General features: G+C 41.0%; 1 protein-coding gene across 1 annotated transcript in view; it reads left to right on the plus strand.

Annotated features, from left to right (window-relative positions):
* The window catches only part of LOC126229566 (vacuolar protein sorting-associated protein 8 homolog), a 205510-nt gene that overhangs the window by 92018 nt on the left and 92754 nt on the right, over positions 1-20738 (plus strand). The window contains exon 12 of the mRNA XM_049942334.1: positions 12928-13108. Within this exon, the coding sequence (XP_049798291.1) occupies positions 12928-13108 (181 nt within the window). The remainder of the gene's footprint in view (positions 1-12927; positions 13109-20738) is intronic.

Raw genomic sequence — 20738 nt, forward strand, 5'->3', positions numbered from 1 at the left:
AGTCTCCACCAGCTTGACCATTCTCTTTCTGACATGCAGTGTCCATGGATTCATGAGATTGTCTCCATACCCATGCACATCCACATCCATCCACTTGATATAAGTTGAAACAAGACTTGTCTGACCAGGCAACATGTTTCCAGTCATTGACAGTCCAATGTGATTGTTGACTGGCCCAGGCAAGGCATAAAGCTTTGTGTCGTGCAGTCATCAAGAGTATAAGAGTAGGCCTTCAATTCGAAAAGTCTAAAAAGATGGTGTTATGTTTAATGTTTCGCACACTGACACTTGTTGATGGCCCAGCATTGAAATCTGCAGCATTTTGTGGAAGGGTTGCACTTCTGTTATGTTGAACAATTCTCTTCAGTCGTCATTGTTCCCATTCTTGCAGGATCTTTTTCTGGCCACAGCAGTGTTGGGGATTTGATGTTTTACCGGATTCCTGATATTCACGGTACACTCGTGAAATGGTTGTATGGGAAAATCACCACTTCATCGTTACCTCAGAGATGCTGTGTTTCATCGCTCATGTGCAGAGTATAACGCCATATTCAAACTCACTTAAATCATGATAACCTGCCATTGTAGCAGCAGTAACTGATCTAACAACTGCACCAGACACTTGTTGTCTTATGTAAGCATTGCTGACTGCAGTGCCATATTCTGCCTGTTTACATATCTCTGTATTTGAATATGCATTATACCTTTTTCTTTGGTGCCTCAGTATATGTGAAAACGTGGGCTTCTATTCATAGTAAGCTGGGAGTGAAAGAATTAATCCCATTGAACAAAAAAGATAGCTTTACTGTGAAATAAAATGGTAACCAAAATGAAAGTGTAACTCTTCTCACAGCTTTCAAAATCTGGTGCTGGTTAACATTCAGTACATTGTTTCTCCAACCTCTTCTTTGTGAAAACATGTGGATTCTACTTGGCACAATGTGATAAAGATGTTTCTGCTCAAACCTACGTCACCTGTCAGTGGTGGCCCAGTGTGTGAGGGTTGATGCAGTTGATTCCAGCCTCCTGAAGGGAGGGTGTTGAATAGATGGGTATGGTGTACTTGTGCACTACTGTCTTGAGACTAACTCACCAATAGAATTCTGGCAGTAGAGCTGCATAGTAGAGTGCAGGATCCTGTCCCATCCCTCAAATTATTCTTGATAGTGAAGCCCTCATATTGTCCTTGATAGTGATGAGAGGCATCCAGCATCTGTACACAATACCTGTCCAAAACATGACTGGCCTATGTTTTGCCTTCTGAATCCATGCTCAAGTATCATGTCGTTTTTGGAAACCCAGAATCTACTCTGTAGGAATCAACATGGATTCCGGAAACAGCGATCGTGTGAGACCCAACTCGCTTTATTTGTTCATGAGACCCAGAAAATATTAGATACAGGCTCCCAGGTAGATGCTATTTTCCTTGACTTCCGGAAGGCGTTTGATACAGTTCCGCACTGTCGCCTGATAAACAAAGTAAGAGCCTACGGAATATCAGACCAGCTGTGTGGCTGGATTGAAGAGTTTTTAGCAAACAGAACACAGCATGTTGTTATCAATGGAGAGACGTCTACAGACGTTAAAGTAACCTCTGGCGTGCCACAGGGGAGTGTTATGGGACCATTGCTTTTCACAATATATATAAATGACCTAGTAGATAGTGTCGGAAGTTCCATGCGGCTTTTTGCAGATGATGCTGTAGTATACAGAGAAGTTGCAGCATTAGAAAATTGTAGCGAAATGCAGGAAGATCTGCAGCGGATAGGCACCTGGTGCAGGGAGTGGCAACTGCCCCTTAACATAGACAAATGTAATGTATTGCGAATACATAGAAAGGAGGATCCTTTATTGTATGATTATATGATAGCGGAACAAACACTGGTAGCAGTTACTTCTGTAAAATATCTGGGAGTACGTGTGCGGAACGATTTGAAGTGGAATGATCATATAAAATTAATTGTTGGTAAAGCGGGTGCCAGGTTAAGATTCATTGGGAGAGTCCTTAGAAAATGTAGTCCATCAACAAAGGAGGTGGCTTAAAAAACACTCATTCGACCTATACTTGAGTATTGCTCAACAGTGTGGGATCCGTACCAGATCGGGTTGACGGAGGAGATAGAGAAGATCCAAAGAAGAGCGGCGCGTTTCGTCACAGGGTTATTTGGTAACCGTGATAGCGTTACGGAGATGTTTAGCAAACTCAAGTGGCAGACTCTGCAAGAGAGGCGCTCTGCATCGCAGTGTAGCTTGCTCGCCAGGTTTCGAGAGGGTGCGTTTCTGGATGAGGTATCGAATATATTGCTTCCCCCTACTTATACCTCCCGAGGAGATCACGAATGTAAAATTAGAGAGATTCGAGCGCGCACGGAGGCTTTCAGACAGTTGTTCTTCCCGCAAAGCATACGCGAGTGGAACAGAAAAGGGAGGTAATGACAGTGGCTTGCGGAGTATAAATGTAGATGTAGATGTAGAGACTGTATGCTTGTGACACACGCTGTACCTGGTCACTTCCACACTCATCCATGACAATCACCAGGTGTCATAGAAATCGACACTCATCGAGGAAGAGAAACGGACACCATAGATTCAAATTAACTTCCATGGTGCTGGAGGACTTGTGCTGTTGTTAATAATGGACATCTAAGTACCAAATTGACCATGTTGAGACATTTATGTAGTACATAAATTGTCTATCAATTTGTTTGTCACCATTATCTCTAAAAAGGGAAGCATATGGTTCTTTTGCATTTTCCTTGGGATACCTAGAAGCCATAGTTTGTAGAAAATGGCCATCAGCTGTTGTTGTTGATTATGGGCAACCATTACAAGGCATATCTTCCCTGTCTCTCTCAAAAGGATGAATGTTCCAGTGATATCACTGCGGTGTACTGGATTCAACGGGCAGCTTCCAGTGCTGATAACCCTTCTTGCTGTAGAGTGACAATTGACACTGAACATTTTACAGAAGCCACATTGTCCTGTTTATAATTGAAGACACATGCCTCTATTGAACTGTCCTGTGAATGGAGGTTTACTCTACTCTTCCCTTGCTTGTACAAAATGCTGTGCCTATTGAGTTTCCACTATCAAAAGAGTATCGAGTGAGTTTTCTGATTTATTAAAAAAAAAAAAAAAAAACACCTCATGGGGATGTTTTTCTGGGCAGTTGATAACAGTTTTCATGAAAATTAAAAATACAAAGATTGAAATGTGATGCTGTTCAGTAGCAAAAGCAAGCAGTTTTAGACATCAACTGGTACACGTTTGCCAGAAGTCTTGACTGGTATCAGCTGAGAACAAGAAAGTGGAATTCTAAGTCCCAACATACGAACGGTCAAAATAAACTGAAAAAAGAAAAAGTTTAAATTGTTCATACACACAGCATACACAAATGTATTGTCTGCTATAGGCTGGTGAAATTATAGTGATAGGAACAGCAAATGATCACAGAAGCAATCCACTGCTAGATGCAAGACAAAAGCAGACCTTGTGCTAGTAAGAGGGCTAACCCTAGTAAAAAACGAAAAATGTATGTATGTTAAGATTTGGTTATGCTATGTGCTTTCTGTCTGTCTGTGTACAACCTGGATAATTTGGAACCAATATAATTTTATGTTGCTCATGTGTGTTTCAATATTCTGTCTCTGCTGCTACTACTACTACAACCACCACCACCACCAATCCCACTTCCGCCACTACCCTATGCTTCTTCACTGATCCTCAGTGTCTGTAATTTCTTTTCCATTCTCTCTTAATTTATAACAACATATTAGTATTACATTACAACTTTCCATAGACTAATAGTACTTTAACAGCCATTTTGTCTTCTGATTTGTGCGTTCAATTAAAATTCACAATTGTAGGATCAATGCAAATAATATGATAAGGATAGATTGCTGCTATAGTTGAATCACAAAAGGCCTTTTTCTGAATTAGACCACACACACACACACACACACACACACACACACATTCACGCAAATGCAAATCCCACACATGACCACGACCACTGTCTCTGGCTGCTGAAGACAGACTGCAAGCTACAGCACATGATGGAAGAAGTAATCTGGGTGGTGTGGGCAAGGGAGAGGCTAGGCTAGGATGGTGAGTGGTGAGAGGCAGATATAGCAGGATCACATACGGAGAAGGGGACAGTTAAGTGCTGCTTGTGGGAGGATAGAGAGATGTGGTGGTAAGAGGACAGTGCAGCTAAGTGCAGTTGTGAGGTTAGATGATAGGGCAGCAAGGGGGGGGGGGGGGGGGCAGAAAAGAAAAGGAGAGAAGTAAAAAGTGGGTGTGGTAGTGGAATAGAAGGCTGTGTAGTGAAGGAGTGGGAACAAGGAAGGTGATAGGTGGGTAAAGGACAGTGGGTATTGTAAGTTCAGGTCAGGACAGTTATAGGAAGATATATTGCAGGAAGAATTCTCACCTGCACAATTCAGAAAAGGTGGTATTGGTAGGAAGGATCAAGATAGCACAGGCTATGAAGCAGTCATTGAAGTGAAGACTGCTGGTGGTTGGTGGGTAGCAATACCTCTACTTCGACAGGTGCCACCCATTCCATACCAAGAAGTCGCATCCATACAGCCTATCCTAGCCACCCATGGCCATCAGTTCTGCAGTGACAAACAGTCCTTTTCAAAATATACAATTAGTCTCACTGAGGCCTTCACAGACCATAATAACCCACCTAACCTTGTACAGAAACAGATGTCCCATGCATTCTCTCTACTCACCCACCACCTCCCAAAGTCCCACCGTCTGGCCACAGAGTGCTTCCCCTCATGTTTCAGTACCACACGGGACTGGAGCAACTGAATCACATTATACGCCAGTGTTTAGACTACCTCTTGTTGTGCCCTGAAATGAGGAATATCCTACCCACTATCCTTCCTTCCCCTCCCACAGTGGTATTGCACTGCCCACTGAACCTATACAATATCCTCGCCATCCTTACAGAACCCTTGCTCCCAACCCCTTGCCTTATGGCTCATACCTCTGAAATAGATCTAGATGCAAGACCTGTCCCATACATATACTCCAGTCTAGGCACATCTGCTCTAGTCCAGCCACAAGCATCACCTATCCCATCAAAGGCAGGGCTACCTGTGAAACCAGTCATATGATCTACAAGCTAAGCTGCAACCATTGTGCTGTGTTCTACGCGAGTGTGACAAATAACAAGCTGTCTGTCTGCATGAAAGGCCACCACCAAACTGTGGCCAAGAAACAGCTGGACCACCCAGATGCTGAGCACACTGCTTAATACAGTGTTCCGAATTTCAGTGACTGCTTCACAGCCTATGCCATCTGGATCCTTCCTACCAAAACCAGCTTTTCTGAATTGCAGATGTGGTAACTCTCTCTGTAATATACCATATTCTACATTCCTGTAACCCTCCTAGCCTCAACCTTCATTAATCACTGTCCTTCACCCACCTATCCCCTTTCCTTTTCCCACTCCAGCACTACACAGCCTTCTGTTTCATCAGTGCACCCACAGTCTTTTTACTTCTCTCCTTTTCCGCTCTGCTCCCTCCCCCCTTTCTTACACCTAACCCCCCCCCCCTCCCCATCTAACCTGCCCCTTCACCCGACTGCATCTAGCTGCACTGTCCTCTCCCCACTTCATTCCTGTATGTCACACTAGCAGCACTCTGCTGTCCCCTTCCCCTACCCATACCCTGCTATCCCTCCCCCTGCCCACTCCAGCCTCCTCCTTACACCCACCAAACATTGCTTCTCACTTCATGCACTGTAGCTCGCAGTCTGGATTTGGCAGCCAGACACAGTGGTCGTGTGTGTGTGTGTGTGTGTGTGTGTGTGTGTGTGTGTGTGTGTTTTGTCTAGTTCAAAAGAGGCCTTATGACTTGTGTAGCAGTCTTTTTGTTGCGCCTGTCCGCCGCTCTTGGTCTCCACTATATGGCGAGTAGCAATCTATCGTTTTCATAATATTGTCATTATTCCATTTCAGATTTTCCATTGTATTGTTTTAGAATTGTTATTTCAATTTACCCTTCTGTGGAGGTAGGACCACCTGTGGAAGCAGCCATGTAATATACTAGCTCTGTTGTAATCATTGTACAGCTTTTTAGATTGGTGTGACTGCCAACTAGCTGTCCACCAGGATGAATGACCACTGCCAAACTGTGGCGAAAAGCAAAGTGGGGCACCCTATGGCACAACATGCTGCTGAATATAATGTGCTTGATTTAAATGACTGCTTCATAATCTGGGCCACCATAACCAGCTTTTCTGAACTGCACAAAAAACACATTCTCCACTCCCAAAATTATCCCAGCCTCAACCTACAATAACCTACTGTCTCCGTACCCTCCATGCAATAGTTTTTGTCTCCCCTGTCCGCTCACCTCCTCCCAATTGACGTCCTCTCAACTCACACACTGCCAACCCACCCACTGATCTTTTCCCCCTCAGCACCTCTCCATTCCTCCCCTCCCCCCACCTGTCTCTCCCGATGCTGCACCTGCCAGCCTTGTCCTGCTGCTGTACATCTGGTCCCTGCACACTCTTCGTACAGCACTCCTCTCTCCCCTCACCCGTACCCTGTTTTCCCCACCCCCCTTTGTCCACAGCTCGTGGTCTTGCGGTCGCGTTCTCGCTTCCCGAACACGGGTTCCCAGGGTAGATTCCCGGCGGGGTCAGGAATTTTCACCTGCCTCGAGATGACTGGGTGTTTGTATTGTCCTCATATTTCATCATCATTCATGAAAGTGGCGAGACTGAACTGAGCAAAGGTTGGGAATTTGTACGAGCTCTGATAACTGCGCAGTTGAGCGCCCCACAAACCAAACATCCTCATCCTCCTATCCCCTTTGTTAAACACAAGAGTTGCATTCTGCCTGAAGCGACCAGAGATAGTGAACATTTGTGTGTGAGGTGTGCCTACTTATGTGAATATGTGTGTATTTTCTTTCCTGAAGAAGGCTTTGGCTGAAAGCTCAATCTGTAACAGTCTTTTCGTTCTACCGGTCTGCAACTGAATTTGTCATCTGTACGCCAAATTACATGTTGCTAACACCTGTCATAAGCAGTTGTGGGAAGTTGTGTCAGCAGAATAGCTGATTTGTATAGTCAATTTTGTAATGATCTTTTTCCTTTAACAGCAGGAGAAATGTTACGTATTTAATGTAACAGTTATCGTGAGATGATAGATGCTGGGGTGTGATCAAACTGTATTTTTGAAGAGAAACACTTTGTTTACTGGGTCAGATATGTACAGATACATAATAAATTATTGAATCCTGAGTTTTCATTTTGTACTTTTACCATGTTTAAGCATTTTTGTCATTGGTATAGATACAGTGAGATTCTGGGTGAAAATAAAGAGAAAGTAATGAAAATTGAAGCTGTCAGCTTTCACATTAACATAGACACCCAACTACAATATGGATTAGTCTGTGACCACATTATATTCACACTCTTTGGCTTCATCATCTCAAAACAAAATTGTCACCTTGCAGTATTACCTAAACCTCGGGCTGCACTAAGGATCAGCCTGTCACAACATACTTTCACCTTTGACACAAAATTATTAACAATATTTGAACACAGATAGTGCAGAAGTGGTGCATACATCAGTAAAAGAAACATCTGTAAGCTGTAAAAGCAGTCAATTAAGAAAGTACTGTCTACTCTAGAGGTGGATTGTTCATAAAAGAATGGGTCCAAAGTTCAAGAAACTGAATGAAAGGACCGAGGAATAACTTCTAAGGAACAGTTGCTCACCATTCTTTTCAGATTGGTCTTGCTTGTTCCCACCTCAATCTCATTTGGCTGGTGTCGTTCCAGTACTGCTGTTTGTTGTTCACACCTTGGTTTTATTTGGCCAGTCTTGTTCCAGTTCCACCGTTCATTATTCCCTCCTTGATCTTGTTCCTTTTTTGGGTGGTCGCTCGTTCCTCATTCCAGCTCCACCATTCTTAATTCAGTTGTAGTTCTTTCATTCATTGTGCCTGCCCATTCTTGTTCAATTTTAATATACGAATATAATAATAATATATGTTAAAATTAACACAAGAATTCTCAATTCACTGGAACTCATTTTTTTATGTACTTGTGCCTTATTTTCCACTGTAGCTTCTACAAACAATGTTTATCAATGGTATTATTTAAGCCTGCCTATCTCTCTCTCTCTCTCTCTCTCTCTCTCTCTCTCTCTCTCTCTCTCTCTCTCTCTCTCTCTTGCTCTGTCTGTCTGTCTGTCTCTGTGTGTGTGTGTGTGTGTGTGTGTGTGTGTGTGTGTGTGTGTGTGTTTTAATCCTGTATTACCTGTTAAAAAAATGAATTTATCAATACAGTTCCTTCTACCTTGTTCACCTGTCTGCTTCTGAAGTCCCTTGACTACCTGGCATCCATTCTTATCTATTTCGTTCACTCAAGTCACCAACTTTTTTTAGTCCGAATTTTGAAAATTGCTGCCCTAATCACTGTAAGGTGTAAACTTATAAATTGGCCCTCTTAGATTTGCTTCATACTTACAGGATTTTAAAGTCGCTGTCTGGACATCAGTTTCTAAAAGCAATATGGTGTAATTGTAAATAATAATAATAATAATAATAATAATAATAATAATACTCCCGTGGAGGCTCGGGAAAAGAATAGGCCTTCGGTTAGTCCTGCCAGTCGTAAGAGACGACGAAAAGAACAAACCACCAATAGGGCTAACCCCCCTTTTAGTGTGATTAGTTGGTTCAGGACAGAACTAATGAAGCCTCGGACAAGCGCTGTCATGGTCGGGGACAACGCTTGAACCCTATGCCCGTCCACAATGGTAATGACACTGCTAGCCACACGGAAAATGATTTAAATTCAAATAGAGGTGTTTTGCAGGATATGCTTCCTGCAACCGCTCTAGAAGGAAAACAAAGACAGAGGATGAGATGGTCAGAAGTAGTTAACAGACACCTCATGTTCTGTTATTACCAAGCAACAAACTTAGGAACCAACACAACTGGATACAGATCACAAGTATACACAACATTTATTACCAGATACCCAGAATTAAAATTTTTAACAGAACAATGACTAGCTGATCAGATTCGTGTAATAATCAAAAATAACGGGATACCCCAGTCAGAATTAGAAAACATCAAACAACAAGTACAACAAATACTGGAACAAAATAATGTGCAGTAAGAAGAAGAAGAAGAAGAAGAAGAAAAGACAGTAACGCACTCAAACATCCCAGAGCAAACAAACAAAGAACAACACACATCAATTAAACAATCAGAGGAAAACGAAATCTTAAGACAGCCACCAAAACAAGCACGAATAGAACATGTAGTGACACACATGTTAGATATAGAAGAAAAATTTCAGTTGACATATATAGAATACAAAGACACAAATACAGACATAAGACCATTCTTGCATAGACCACCAAATAACCCACAAGTCGAAACAACAACTACTATCAACACTATCATACGCAACAAAATAAATGAAAATACAACTATGGAAGAGTTACAACTACTGGTTTATGTAGGAGCACTCACTACACTAAATATACACACTAGGCAGAGATCAGAACCAACCAACACACAGAAGAAACCCACAAAACCAGCGTGGCAACACAGGCTACAGATCAGAATAGAAAAACTGAGAAAATACATCGGACAGCTAACACAGTTTATAAGAAAAGAAATATCAGACAAAAAACGAAAAAGGTTAGGTAAAATCTCACAACAAGAAGCGATAGAGCAGTTAGATGAAAAGAAGCAGAAATTACAAGCATTGGCCAAACGACTTAGAAGATACAAAAAAAGTGAAAATAGAAGGAAACAAAACCAAACATTCAACACAAACCAAAAGGAATTTTACCAGACAATAGATAACACAGACATTAAAATAGACAATCCACCAAACATAACAGACATGGAACACTTCCGGAGCAACATATGGTCAAACCCGGTACAACATAAGACATGCACGGTGGATACAAGCAGAAACAGACACATACAAGATGATACCACAAATGCCTGAAGTGATAATTTTGCAACATGAAGTCACCCAAGCAATTAATTCTACGCACAGTTGGAAAGCCCCTGGAAATGATAAAATAGCAAATTTCTGGCTAAAGAAGTTCACCTCAACACATTCACATCTAACTAAATTATTTAACAGTTACATTGCAGACCCATACACAGTCCCTGATACACTTACACAAGGAATAACTTATCTGAAATCTAAAGATCAAGCAGACACAGCGAACCCAGCAAAATATCGCCCCATAACATGCCTACCAACAATATACAAAATATTAAGTTCAGTCATTACACAGAAATTAATGACACACACAACACAGAACAAAATTATAAATGAAAAACAAAAAGGCTGCTGCAAAGGAGCATGAGGATGTAAAGAGCAACTGATAATAGATGCAGAGGTGACATATCAAGCTAAAACTAAACAAAGGTCACTGCACTACACATACATTGATTACCAAAAAGCTTTTGATAGTGTACCCCACTCATGGTTACTACAGATATTGGAAATATACAAAGTAGATCCTAAATTAATACAGTTCCTAAACATAGTAATGAAAAATTGGAAAACCACACTTAATATCCAAACAAATTCAAATAATATCACATCACAGCCAATACAGATTAAGCGTGGAATATACCAAGGAGACTCATTAAGTCCTTTCTGGTTCTGCCTTGCTCTGAACCCACTATCCAACATGCTAAATAATACAAATTATGGATATAATATTACTGGAACATACCCAACAAAATAAAACATTTGCTATACATGGATGATCTAAAACTACTGGCAGCAACAAATCAGCAAGTCAACCAATTACTAAAGATAACAGAAGTATTCAACAATGATATAAATATGGCTTTTGGAACAGACAAATGTAAGAAAAATAACATACTTAAGGGAAGACACACTAAACAAGAAGATTACATATTGGATAACCACAGCGACTGCATAGAAGCGATGGAAAAAACAGATGCCTATAAATATCTAGGATACAGACAAAAAATAGGAATAGATAATACAAATATTAAAGAAGAACTAAAAGAAAAATATAGACAAAGACTAACAAAAATACTGAAAACAGAATTGACAGCAAGAAACAAGACAAAAGCTATAAATACTTATGCTATACCAATATTGACCTACTCATTTGGAGTAGTGAAATAGAGTAACACAGACCTAGAAGTGCTCAATACACTTACACGATCACAATGCCACAAATATAGAATAGATCACATACATTCAGCAACAGAAAGATTCACATTAAGCAGAAAGGAAGGAGGAAGGGGATTTATCGACATAAAAAACCTACATTATGGACAGGTAGACAATTTAAGAAAATTCCTTACAGAACGAGCAGAAACTAGCAAAATACACAAAGCAATCACTCATATAAATACATAAGCTACACCATTGCAATTTCATAACCACTTCTACAACCCTTTAGATCACATATCATCAACAGATACGAAGAAAGTAAATTGGAAAAAGAAAACACTACATGGCAAGCAACCGTATCATCTAACACAGCCACACATCGATCAAGACGCATCCAACAAATGGCTAAGAAAAGGCAATATATACAGTGAGAAGGAAAGATTCATGATTGCAATACAGGATCAAACAATAAACACCAGATATTACAGCAAGCATATTAAAGATCCCAATACCACAACAGATAAATGCCGAGTTTGCAAACAACAAATAGAAACAGTAGATCACATCACAAGTGGATGTACAATACTAGCAAATACAGAATACCCCAGAAGAAATGACAATGTAGCAAAAATAATACATCAACAACTTGCCATACAACATAAACTAATAAAACAACACGTTCCCACATACAAGTATGCACCACAAAATGTACTGGAGAATGACGAATACAAATTATACTTGAACAGAACCATTATAACAGATAAAACACCACCACATAACAAACCTGACATCATACTCACCAATAAAAAGAAGAAATTAACACAACTAATCGAAATATCCATACCCAGTACAACAAATATACAGAAGAAAATGGGAGAAAAAATTGAAAAATACATCCAACTGGCTGAGGAAGTCAAGGACATGTGGCATCAGTATAAAGTTGACATTATACCAATTATACTATTAACTACAGGAATCATACCACACAATATCCACCAGTACATCAACGCGATACAGCTACATCCAAACATATATATACAACTACAGAAATCTGTAATTATTGATACATGTTCAATTACCCGAAAGTTGCCAAATGCAATGCAACATATACCGTACAGTTAAAAGGAAGTCACGCTTGATCAAGGTCCGCATCACTTTCCATTTTCAACCAGACATAACGTCTGAGACAGGAAAGAATAATACTACAACAAGAAGAGAGAAGATTTGAGCTATGTCAAGTAAAAATAAATTCTAGCTGAACAAGGTACTGGTGCCACAATGCATATCACAGAAGTTTTTTTAATCGTATAGTTGCTGGTTCAAATCTCTGTAGTAGCAACTATGGTTTTTTACTGTCATATAAATTCCACATTTATATTAACAAATGGAAATGTTAATTAACAGATGATGAATTACAGTTTTTTAATAACAATGTATTTTTATTTTTAATTGCTGGAAATAAATTAAAAATTAATGCAGTCAAACTGTATTACACAATATAATGTGAAGGTAACATTGTCCACAGACTTTAATTAATTTGTATGTTAGCGGGATAAAGAAGAGACACATTGCCAAAATCTGCTCTATACCATGAACAAGAGCAGTTTGTGGATGTCACTTTATAAAGTTTAGCTGTTTAAACTATAGTCAGGAGGATTCTACTTGAACCCACATGCTGTAGAGTATTGTTGTCATGCTGCTTTTAAGAAGTGATGAAAGTTATTTGCTTCTGAATATTTTCCCTTTTATTATTGACAGACTTTAGAAGAATGTTTGGTGCATATGGACGTTGCATCACTTGATATTCATCAAGTAATGGGCTTGTGTTGGTCTCAGGGATTGTATAATGCCATTATATACATACATAATAAAGCTCTAATGGATTATGTAACACCACTACAAGAGCTTATGCCTATACTGCAAGCTGCTCTATCAACAGGTAAAACAGCTTATTCATTTGTTCCTTTCAGTTTTGTATATGTAATTACTGACTATTCAATTGTAATATTTCTTCTTCTTTTTTTTCCCAAGGAAAAAAGTCACAAATGATCTGCCTGCTTCTGCTACATTGTGTCAGAATAGTCACGTAAAATTTTGTCAGTTTAGAAAATATAGCTGCAAAATCTTTGATTAAATTGGAAATATGTGGGAGCTATTCTTAAAATTTCGGTTCAGTCATTGCTCGGTATAAGGACACCAGAAAAAATGAGAAATTTAAAGCCCATTGTTGATGACGGCTGAAGAAAACTTCAGTTGTAATCTGTATTTCTTATTGTTTCATGAGTTTTGTTACACCTTTTGCCTAGATCTACAGAACAGGTAGTTATTGTTACAAAAGAGTTGTTATAGCTACAAAGAGAGTTGTTCACAGTGTCCAAAGATTGAGGAAAAAATAGGCAAAAGTGGAAAGAATTCTTTTTCTCTATTGTTTACAGATAACAATGAGCAACAGGTATAAGTGGGAGAGATGAGGCAATTCTGGGCTGTTCTGCACCATGTCAGTGTGATTTTACTGCATGCCCTAATTGCAGTACTGTACTTCCATTATGTTAGTGGTTTCCTTTATGCTTGCAAAGTGAGATGTGGTACACCATTTATAATTTAAGTTCATACTATGCAACTGCACAAATTATTGCCCCCAAGCGTGAGAAAAATGTTGAAACTGTAGCAGCACTTACCAAAGCAGAACAATTTTAAGCGAAACAGGCCTCGTCAGGAACCACATGTTCCATCCTAGATTTATTGTTTTAGAAAATGAGACATGATTTTTTGTGTTAATGAGATTTAAACTGTCACAGTTGGAAATGTTACAATTACTAAAATTTTCCTGGTTATTATACCATTTTCTTTTTTAATTATTGATTGGTCTTTTTGTGTTCTCCTTTCTTTTGTAACTCATGAGGGCAACAGGACAACATATTCGATACATTTGTCATCTTCACTCAAAAGACTGGTTTTATGCAGCTATGCACAGTAGTGTATCCTGTACAAGCCTCTTCATCTCTGTATAACTACTGCAACCTGCATCCATTTGAACCAACTTCTGGTCTCTTTCTACAATCCCCCCTCCCCAATTCTCTCTCTCTCTCTCTCTCTCTCTCTCTCTCTCTCTCTCTCTCTCTCTCTCTCCCCTATTACCTGGCTGACAATTATTTTATCAACCAATCCCTTCTTATGCCACAAATTTATTCCCCCCATTCGTTGGATTCATTGCCTCCTCATTAGTTATTCCATCTTCCCATTAATCTTCAGCAAAATCACTCTCGCCTGACTTAATGAACCCATGATGAAATGCGCCGCTTGTTTCAAAAGGCTATGTACTTATTTACAAGAGACACTGAATTATCAAACTCTTAATTGGCGTTCCATTGTGATGGCACTGCCTTGGTTCAGAAATAGTAACAATGGATCAGACTTATAAAGTATATGTTCTTGGTGTAAATGACTCTATGAAGGATCAAATATCAGTATTGGTTATGTGGATCAACTCACTAGAATTGAGAACTGACTTGAAATAACAATACTATATAAATGAGTGACAGCTTAGTGCAGCAAACCCAACATCTCCCGTGCATGTTTGTTGTTACTCTAATCTGAAGCATATATTTTCATACTTGATTTAGTTACTAGTTGAGTACGTCCATTCGAAGTTGTTTTAGGGTCAGATAATTTCCATAATCTGTCTTTGGCTATATACCCTCTGAGTTACAAGATCTTAATTTTCCTGGAAGCTCCTTGAAACTATGAATTTTTATGCAGAAGTATGATTCAGCACTGCAGTTTCCAGATAGCTCTCGTTTGAATGTTAATTCCTCATACTTTTCAGTTGCCTTTTTTTCCATCCTCATTTTTGCCTTGTTATTGTTGTTGTTAATGGACAAATTTCTTCAGAATTATGTTTCTCAGAACTATGAACACCATTATCTGCAGAAAAAATAATTTGCAGTTTACTGCATGCTATTTGACATTCTTCGTATGTGATCATAATCAATATTTCACCATCTGCATGTGTATTACAATCTTTTTATTACAGTCTCATTTGTGTAACTGTCTTTATACTAACACTTCACTTTTTTTCCAATTGAATGGCTCAGTGGTGGAAGAGTTGATCCCAACAGACTGTAAAAGGGATAAAATTGTAAGTGACTTTGGAAACCAGCAGAAGAGCATCATGATGAAGCCAGGGCACTACCAATTCGGTTGCAGCCAAAGAATGGGCTACAGAGTCAGTGACTTCGCAGCACTAGAGTGACAACGGACAAACTTGCCGTCAACATCTGATACAGCTTGCAGAACTATTGCAACCTAGTTATGACTGCCAGAAGGTCACCAACACATTCCAAATATTTGTCATAGCACACTAGCCATGGTAAACAACAGAAATCAGCACACAGATGTGGTATTTAAGGACACTTGAACCAGTCAGTCTTTGTCAAACAGTTGTGATGTGGAGCCTGACTACTCCGCGACATGCCGGTGCCTCAGATGTTTCTGACTCAGCCAGGACATGAGCTGCTGCCTGCCCCCTATTAAGCCTGTGGGCACTAGGGGCAGCTCTGTGCTCTGCCACCATCACTGGTCCAGCCATCTCTGCCCCCTCTCCCCACCACACCCCCCACCAACAGAAGACAGTTACTCTTCAAACCAAGGAGTGATGCCCCCCACCTGAACTGATGGTTCTTTCAAGAGTTCATGCATGGTGCCCATGAGGCCCCAGGCTATTGCAGCCCATGCTTATTTCCTGGGCTGCATTTTCTTCCCCATGCTCTGACCTCCACATCCACACTCCTTCCTTGCAGCCCCCTCCTTCCCGTCTCTGAGTTCTTACTTATGTCGACCTGGCTGTTCTCTTGGTTTCCTGTATTCCATGTGGTTTTGTTCCCCTTGCATTTTTTCTGTCACCCTTCCTTTTTGGCATTTTTGGTCCTCCTATGGGGTTTGAGCTCCACTTCTAAATTTTTTGTCTGTAGCGTGAGCCATTTGAGGAAGTGCTCCCTCCCTAGCATCTAAGGTGTGGATTTCTCTCTATCCTTCCTTCTCCCCCTTCCTTCTCTGCCATAGACCCTCCCTCCACCCTGCTAGGTCACCAGCACATGTAGTCAGTCCTTGTGGTGGAGCTGTTACGTACCCATCTGGCTGATCCCCCTGACAACACAGGGATCCCACTACTGATACCTGAACTGTAGCCTACTCAAATATGTCCAGGAGTGGTTGCTTGTTGTTCCAGAGCATCAGAACTCCTGGCGGCGGCCTCTGTGCCAGATGGCCCTTGATGTGTCTGGGTGGTGCCAATGGGTAGAACCCTTGATTGGAGTAGGTGGTATCAGGGCAGATGCTTTGCGTACGAAGTGTATCAAGCTCCAAAAATCTGTCTGTTCTTCCATGGCTGTGTCTTTGAATGGTAACTGACCATTGAATGCAATTTCTTATGACATTGCATGCTACCCTTTCCTGGCAACACTGTGGGAGGAGGGCCCAGCTTGCCAGCTTGGATGGAACGCTTTCCTCGTGACCTGGTCTGTACTGGTACAGACGGTGACACATTCACCACCACAAAGCTGTTATTTTTTGTGAAAATACTGAAGACAAGTTTGGCACAATGTAGTGTCTCATTAAGATGCGGTCGGGTTCACTGTTGATCAGAACTTCTTCTGCCACTAGATCTGCAGCTCTTCATGCTTGTGATCATCTTGGCAACATCCGAGTGTTCATTACACCTCACCAGTCAGTCCAGGGAGTCATTTTCCAGTCTAATGAAAACTCTAGGCCAGTTTGGAATAATGGGACAGTCATTTTGTTTGGCTTGTGCAGAAAGGTCATAAGGACAAACGCCCTCCTCTCTGGTGTGAGAGGCACATACACACCCAGAGAAGGTCAGGGTTATGTGCCATCAGTGTGATGTGGAGTTGTACATCATGCCACCCATGAGGTGCTTCCGGTGCTTTTGTTTTGGCCACATCTCTTTCCGATGTATGGTGGACCGTCTGTGTCGTGATGGTGGAGACACTCTGCATGAGGGAAAAACCCTCTGTTCTGCCACCTGTGTGTGTTAATTGTCAAGACCATCACTCTTCATGCTCACCAGCTTTCCTGGCTTATAAGAAAGAAAAGAAGATGCAAAAGTAAAACTACCTGGATCGTTTATCTTACACTGAGGCTCATAAGAAATTTGACTGACTTCATCCTGTGTTGATTACTTCCACTTCTGCCTCTGTTATGTACTTTCCCCTCCTCCCTCTTCCTTACCTCTGTGCCGTCACCCTCTGTTCTCCCCCTTCCCTGTGGTTCCCACGCCCTCCTCTCTGGATGCCACTCCCCCTCCCCAGCCAAAGAAGTGCTCCCCCATCTTCTGCACCCGATGGTGATGGGTCTCCCTCCATGGACCCTTCCCCCTGGCGTCTCTCAGGTGGGACCCTGCTGCCACATCTCAGCCACAGGACACACAGTCTTTCTCCCTGAGGTCACCCTCTCTTTTTTGGTTCCAAAGCTCACTCGCTTACCCTTTCTGGGTGTTATGCTCTGTTAGAACTGGGATGGCACTTTGAGGACTCTGATAGTGTGTGCACATTGCTCCACATGGATATTGTTAGTTCATGGATCCCACTGTGTTCCCCATTGGTAGCAGTTGCCGTCTGGGTCCACTTGAACTCTGTGGTCACAGTGTGCAATCTCTATCTCCCTACTGACATTCTACCTACATCTGGTACCATAACTGCCCTCCTTCAGCATCTTTCCACTCCCTTGCTCCTCCTTGGGGATTTTAATGCCCATCATCGTTTGTGGGGCAGCGCTTTTTCATCTAGTCAGGGGCTCCTCATTGACCAATTTCATGCAGGTCACGACCTGTGCCGCCTTGATGGTAGTTTCCCTACTCATTTTAGTGCCATGTATGGAACTTTCCTACCATTGATCTTTAGCTCTCTTCCCCCTTCCTTACAGTCACCACATTATGACCTCTGTGATAGTGGCAACTTCCCTTTGATTCTCTAGTTCCCTTCCCGCCTCCCGATGACCACATTACCCAGCTGGGCTTTCCATCGTGCTAGTTGGCCTCTATGTTCTGCACTCATAGGCAGCACACCATGCTCTTTTTACAGCAGCATGAATCTCTACTAACTTTCACCTGTCCTCATTCTCCCGACCTTTCTTGTACCGCGAGTGCAACTGCCTTTGCTTCCTGAGCATTCTCCGAATTGCACTGTTAAACCACGGTGGGTCTTTTCCATCCGCAACCCACTTTTTCGGCGCATACTTGTCCAATGCATGATTTACAATGTGTTTAAAATTTGCCCATAATTCCTTTATGTCCATCGTACTGGAAGTAAATGAAGTCGATTCATTTACTAAGTGGGATGCTAAGACTGCTTATCTGCTCTTTCTAGTAAGAATACTCTCCTAGCCTTCTTGACCGACTTTTTAAATTTTGTAACCATAGTCGTAATGACATCATGATCACTAATCCCTGTCTCAACACTGACACTGTCGATGAGGTCTGGTCTGTTCGTGGCTACCAGATCTAAAATATTTCCATTACGCGTTGGCTGTTGATTTAGCTGCTCAAGACTGGGATGTCTATACTAGGTAAGTTGAAGTCGCCTCCGACTAATATAGCACGATCCAGGTACTTCTGCGATACAGAATGTAGACTCCCTTTGAATGATTCTAGAACTGTCATGGTGGAACCTGGTGCCCAGTAATAACAACCTAAGTCACAAAACAATTACTGATTTTGCTCTGTAACAAAAAATATTAACTAGGAATAGTCTAAATAAATTAGGAAATTGATTACATTGCCTTGCCATTGGTGGGGAGGCTTGCATGCCTCAGCGATACAGACAGCCATACCACAGGTACAACCACAACAGAGGGGTGTCTGTTGAGAGGCCAGACAAATGTGTGGTTCCTGAAGAGAGGTAGCAGTCTTTTCTGTAGTTGCAAGGGCAACAGTCTGGATGATTGACTGATATGGCCTTGCAACATTAACCAAAACGGTCTTGCTGTGCTGGTACTGCGAATGGCTAAAAGCAAGGGGAAAATACAGCCATAATTTTTCCCAAGGGCATGCAGCTTTACTGTATGGTTAAATGATGATGGTGTACTTTTGGGTAAAATATTCCAGAGCTAAAATAGTCCCCCATTCGGGTCTCCTTGTGGGGCCTACTCAGGAGGACGTCGTTATCAGGAGAAACAAAACTGCCATTCTACAGTTTGGAGCATGGAATGTCACATCTCTTAATCGGGCAGGTAGGTTAGAAAATTTTAAAAGGGATATGGATAGGTTAAAGTTAGATATAGTGGGAATTAGTGAAGTTTGGTGGCAGGAGGAACAAGACTTTTGGTCAGGCAAATACACGGTTATAAATACAAAATCAAATAATGGTAATGCAGGGGTAGGTTTAATAATGAATAAAAAAATAGAAGCAAGGGTAAGCTTCTATGAACAGCATAGTGAATGCATTATTGTAACCAAGATAGGCATGAAGCCCATGCCTACCACAGTAGTAAAAGTTTATATGCCAACTAGCCTGCAGATGACGCAGACATTGAAGAAATGTTTGATGAGAGAAAATAAATCATTCAGATAGTGAGGGGAGATGAAAATTTAATAGTCATGGGTGACTGGAATTTAATAGTAGGAAAAGGAAGAGAAGGAAAAGTAGTAGGTGAATGTGGAATGGGGGTAAGGAAAGAAAGAGGAAGCTGCTTGGTAGGTTTTGCAAAGAGCATACCTTAGTCATAGCCAACACTTGGTTTATGAATCATGAAAGAAGGTTGTATATGTGGAAGAGGCCTGGAGACACTGGAATATTTCAGATAGATTATATAATGGTAAGATAGAGATTTAGGAACCAGGTTTTAAATTGTAAGACATTTCCAGTGGCAGATGTGGACTCTGACCACAATTTATTGGTTATGAACTGTAGACTGAAACTGAAGAAACTGCAAAAAGGTGGGAATTTAAGGAGATGGGACTGGGACAAACTGAAAGAACTAGAGGTTGTAGAGTGTTTCAGAGAGAGCATTAGGGAACGATTGACAAGAACGGGTGAAAGAAATACAATAGAAGAAGAATGGGTAGCTTTGAGAGATGAAATAGTGAAGGCAACAGAGGATCAAGTAGGTAAAAAGATGAGGGCTCGTAGAAATCCTTGGATAACAGAAGAGATATTGAATTTAATTGATGAAAGGAGAAAATACAAAAAGTGCAGTAAATGAAGCAGGCAAAACAGAATACAGACATATCAAAAATGAGATGGACGGGAAGTGCAAAATGGCTAAGCAGGGATGGCTAGAGGACAAATGTAAGGATGTAGAGGCATATATCACTAGGAGTTAGACAGATACTGCCCACAAGAAAATTAAAGAGACCTTTGGAGTCAAAAGAACCACTTGTATGAATATCAATAGCTCAGATGGAAAAAACTGGTAGAATATGCAGTATATGTTTCCAGGCAGCTTAACTGAGAAGAAAGGAACTATTCAACAACTGGAAATAAATTCCGACATTAATATTCTGAATAACTTATTTCAGATGTCATTTATATGAAGGTACTTTCAAAGTAATAACT

The sequence above is a fragment of the Schistocerca nitens genome, unplaced genomic scaffold, assembly GCF_023898315.1.
Source record: "Schistocerca nitens isolate TAMUIC-IGC-003100 unplaced genomic scaffold, iqSchNite1.1 HiC_scaffold_375, whole genome shotgun sequence".
NCBI classification, from domain to species: Eukaryota; Metazoa; Arthropoda; class Insecta; order Orthoptera; family Acrididae; genus Schistocerca; species Schistocerca nitens.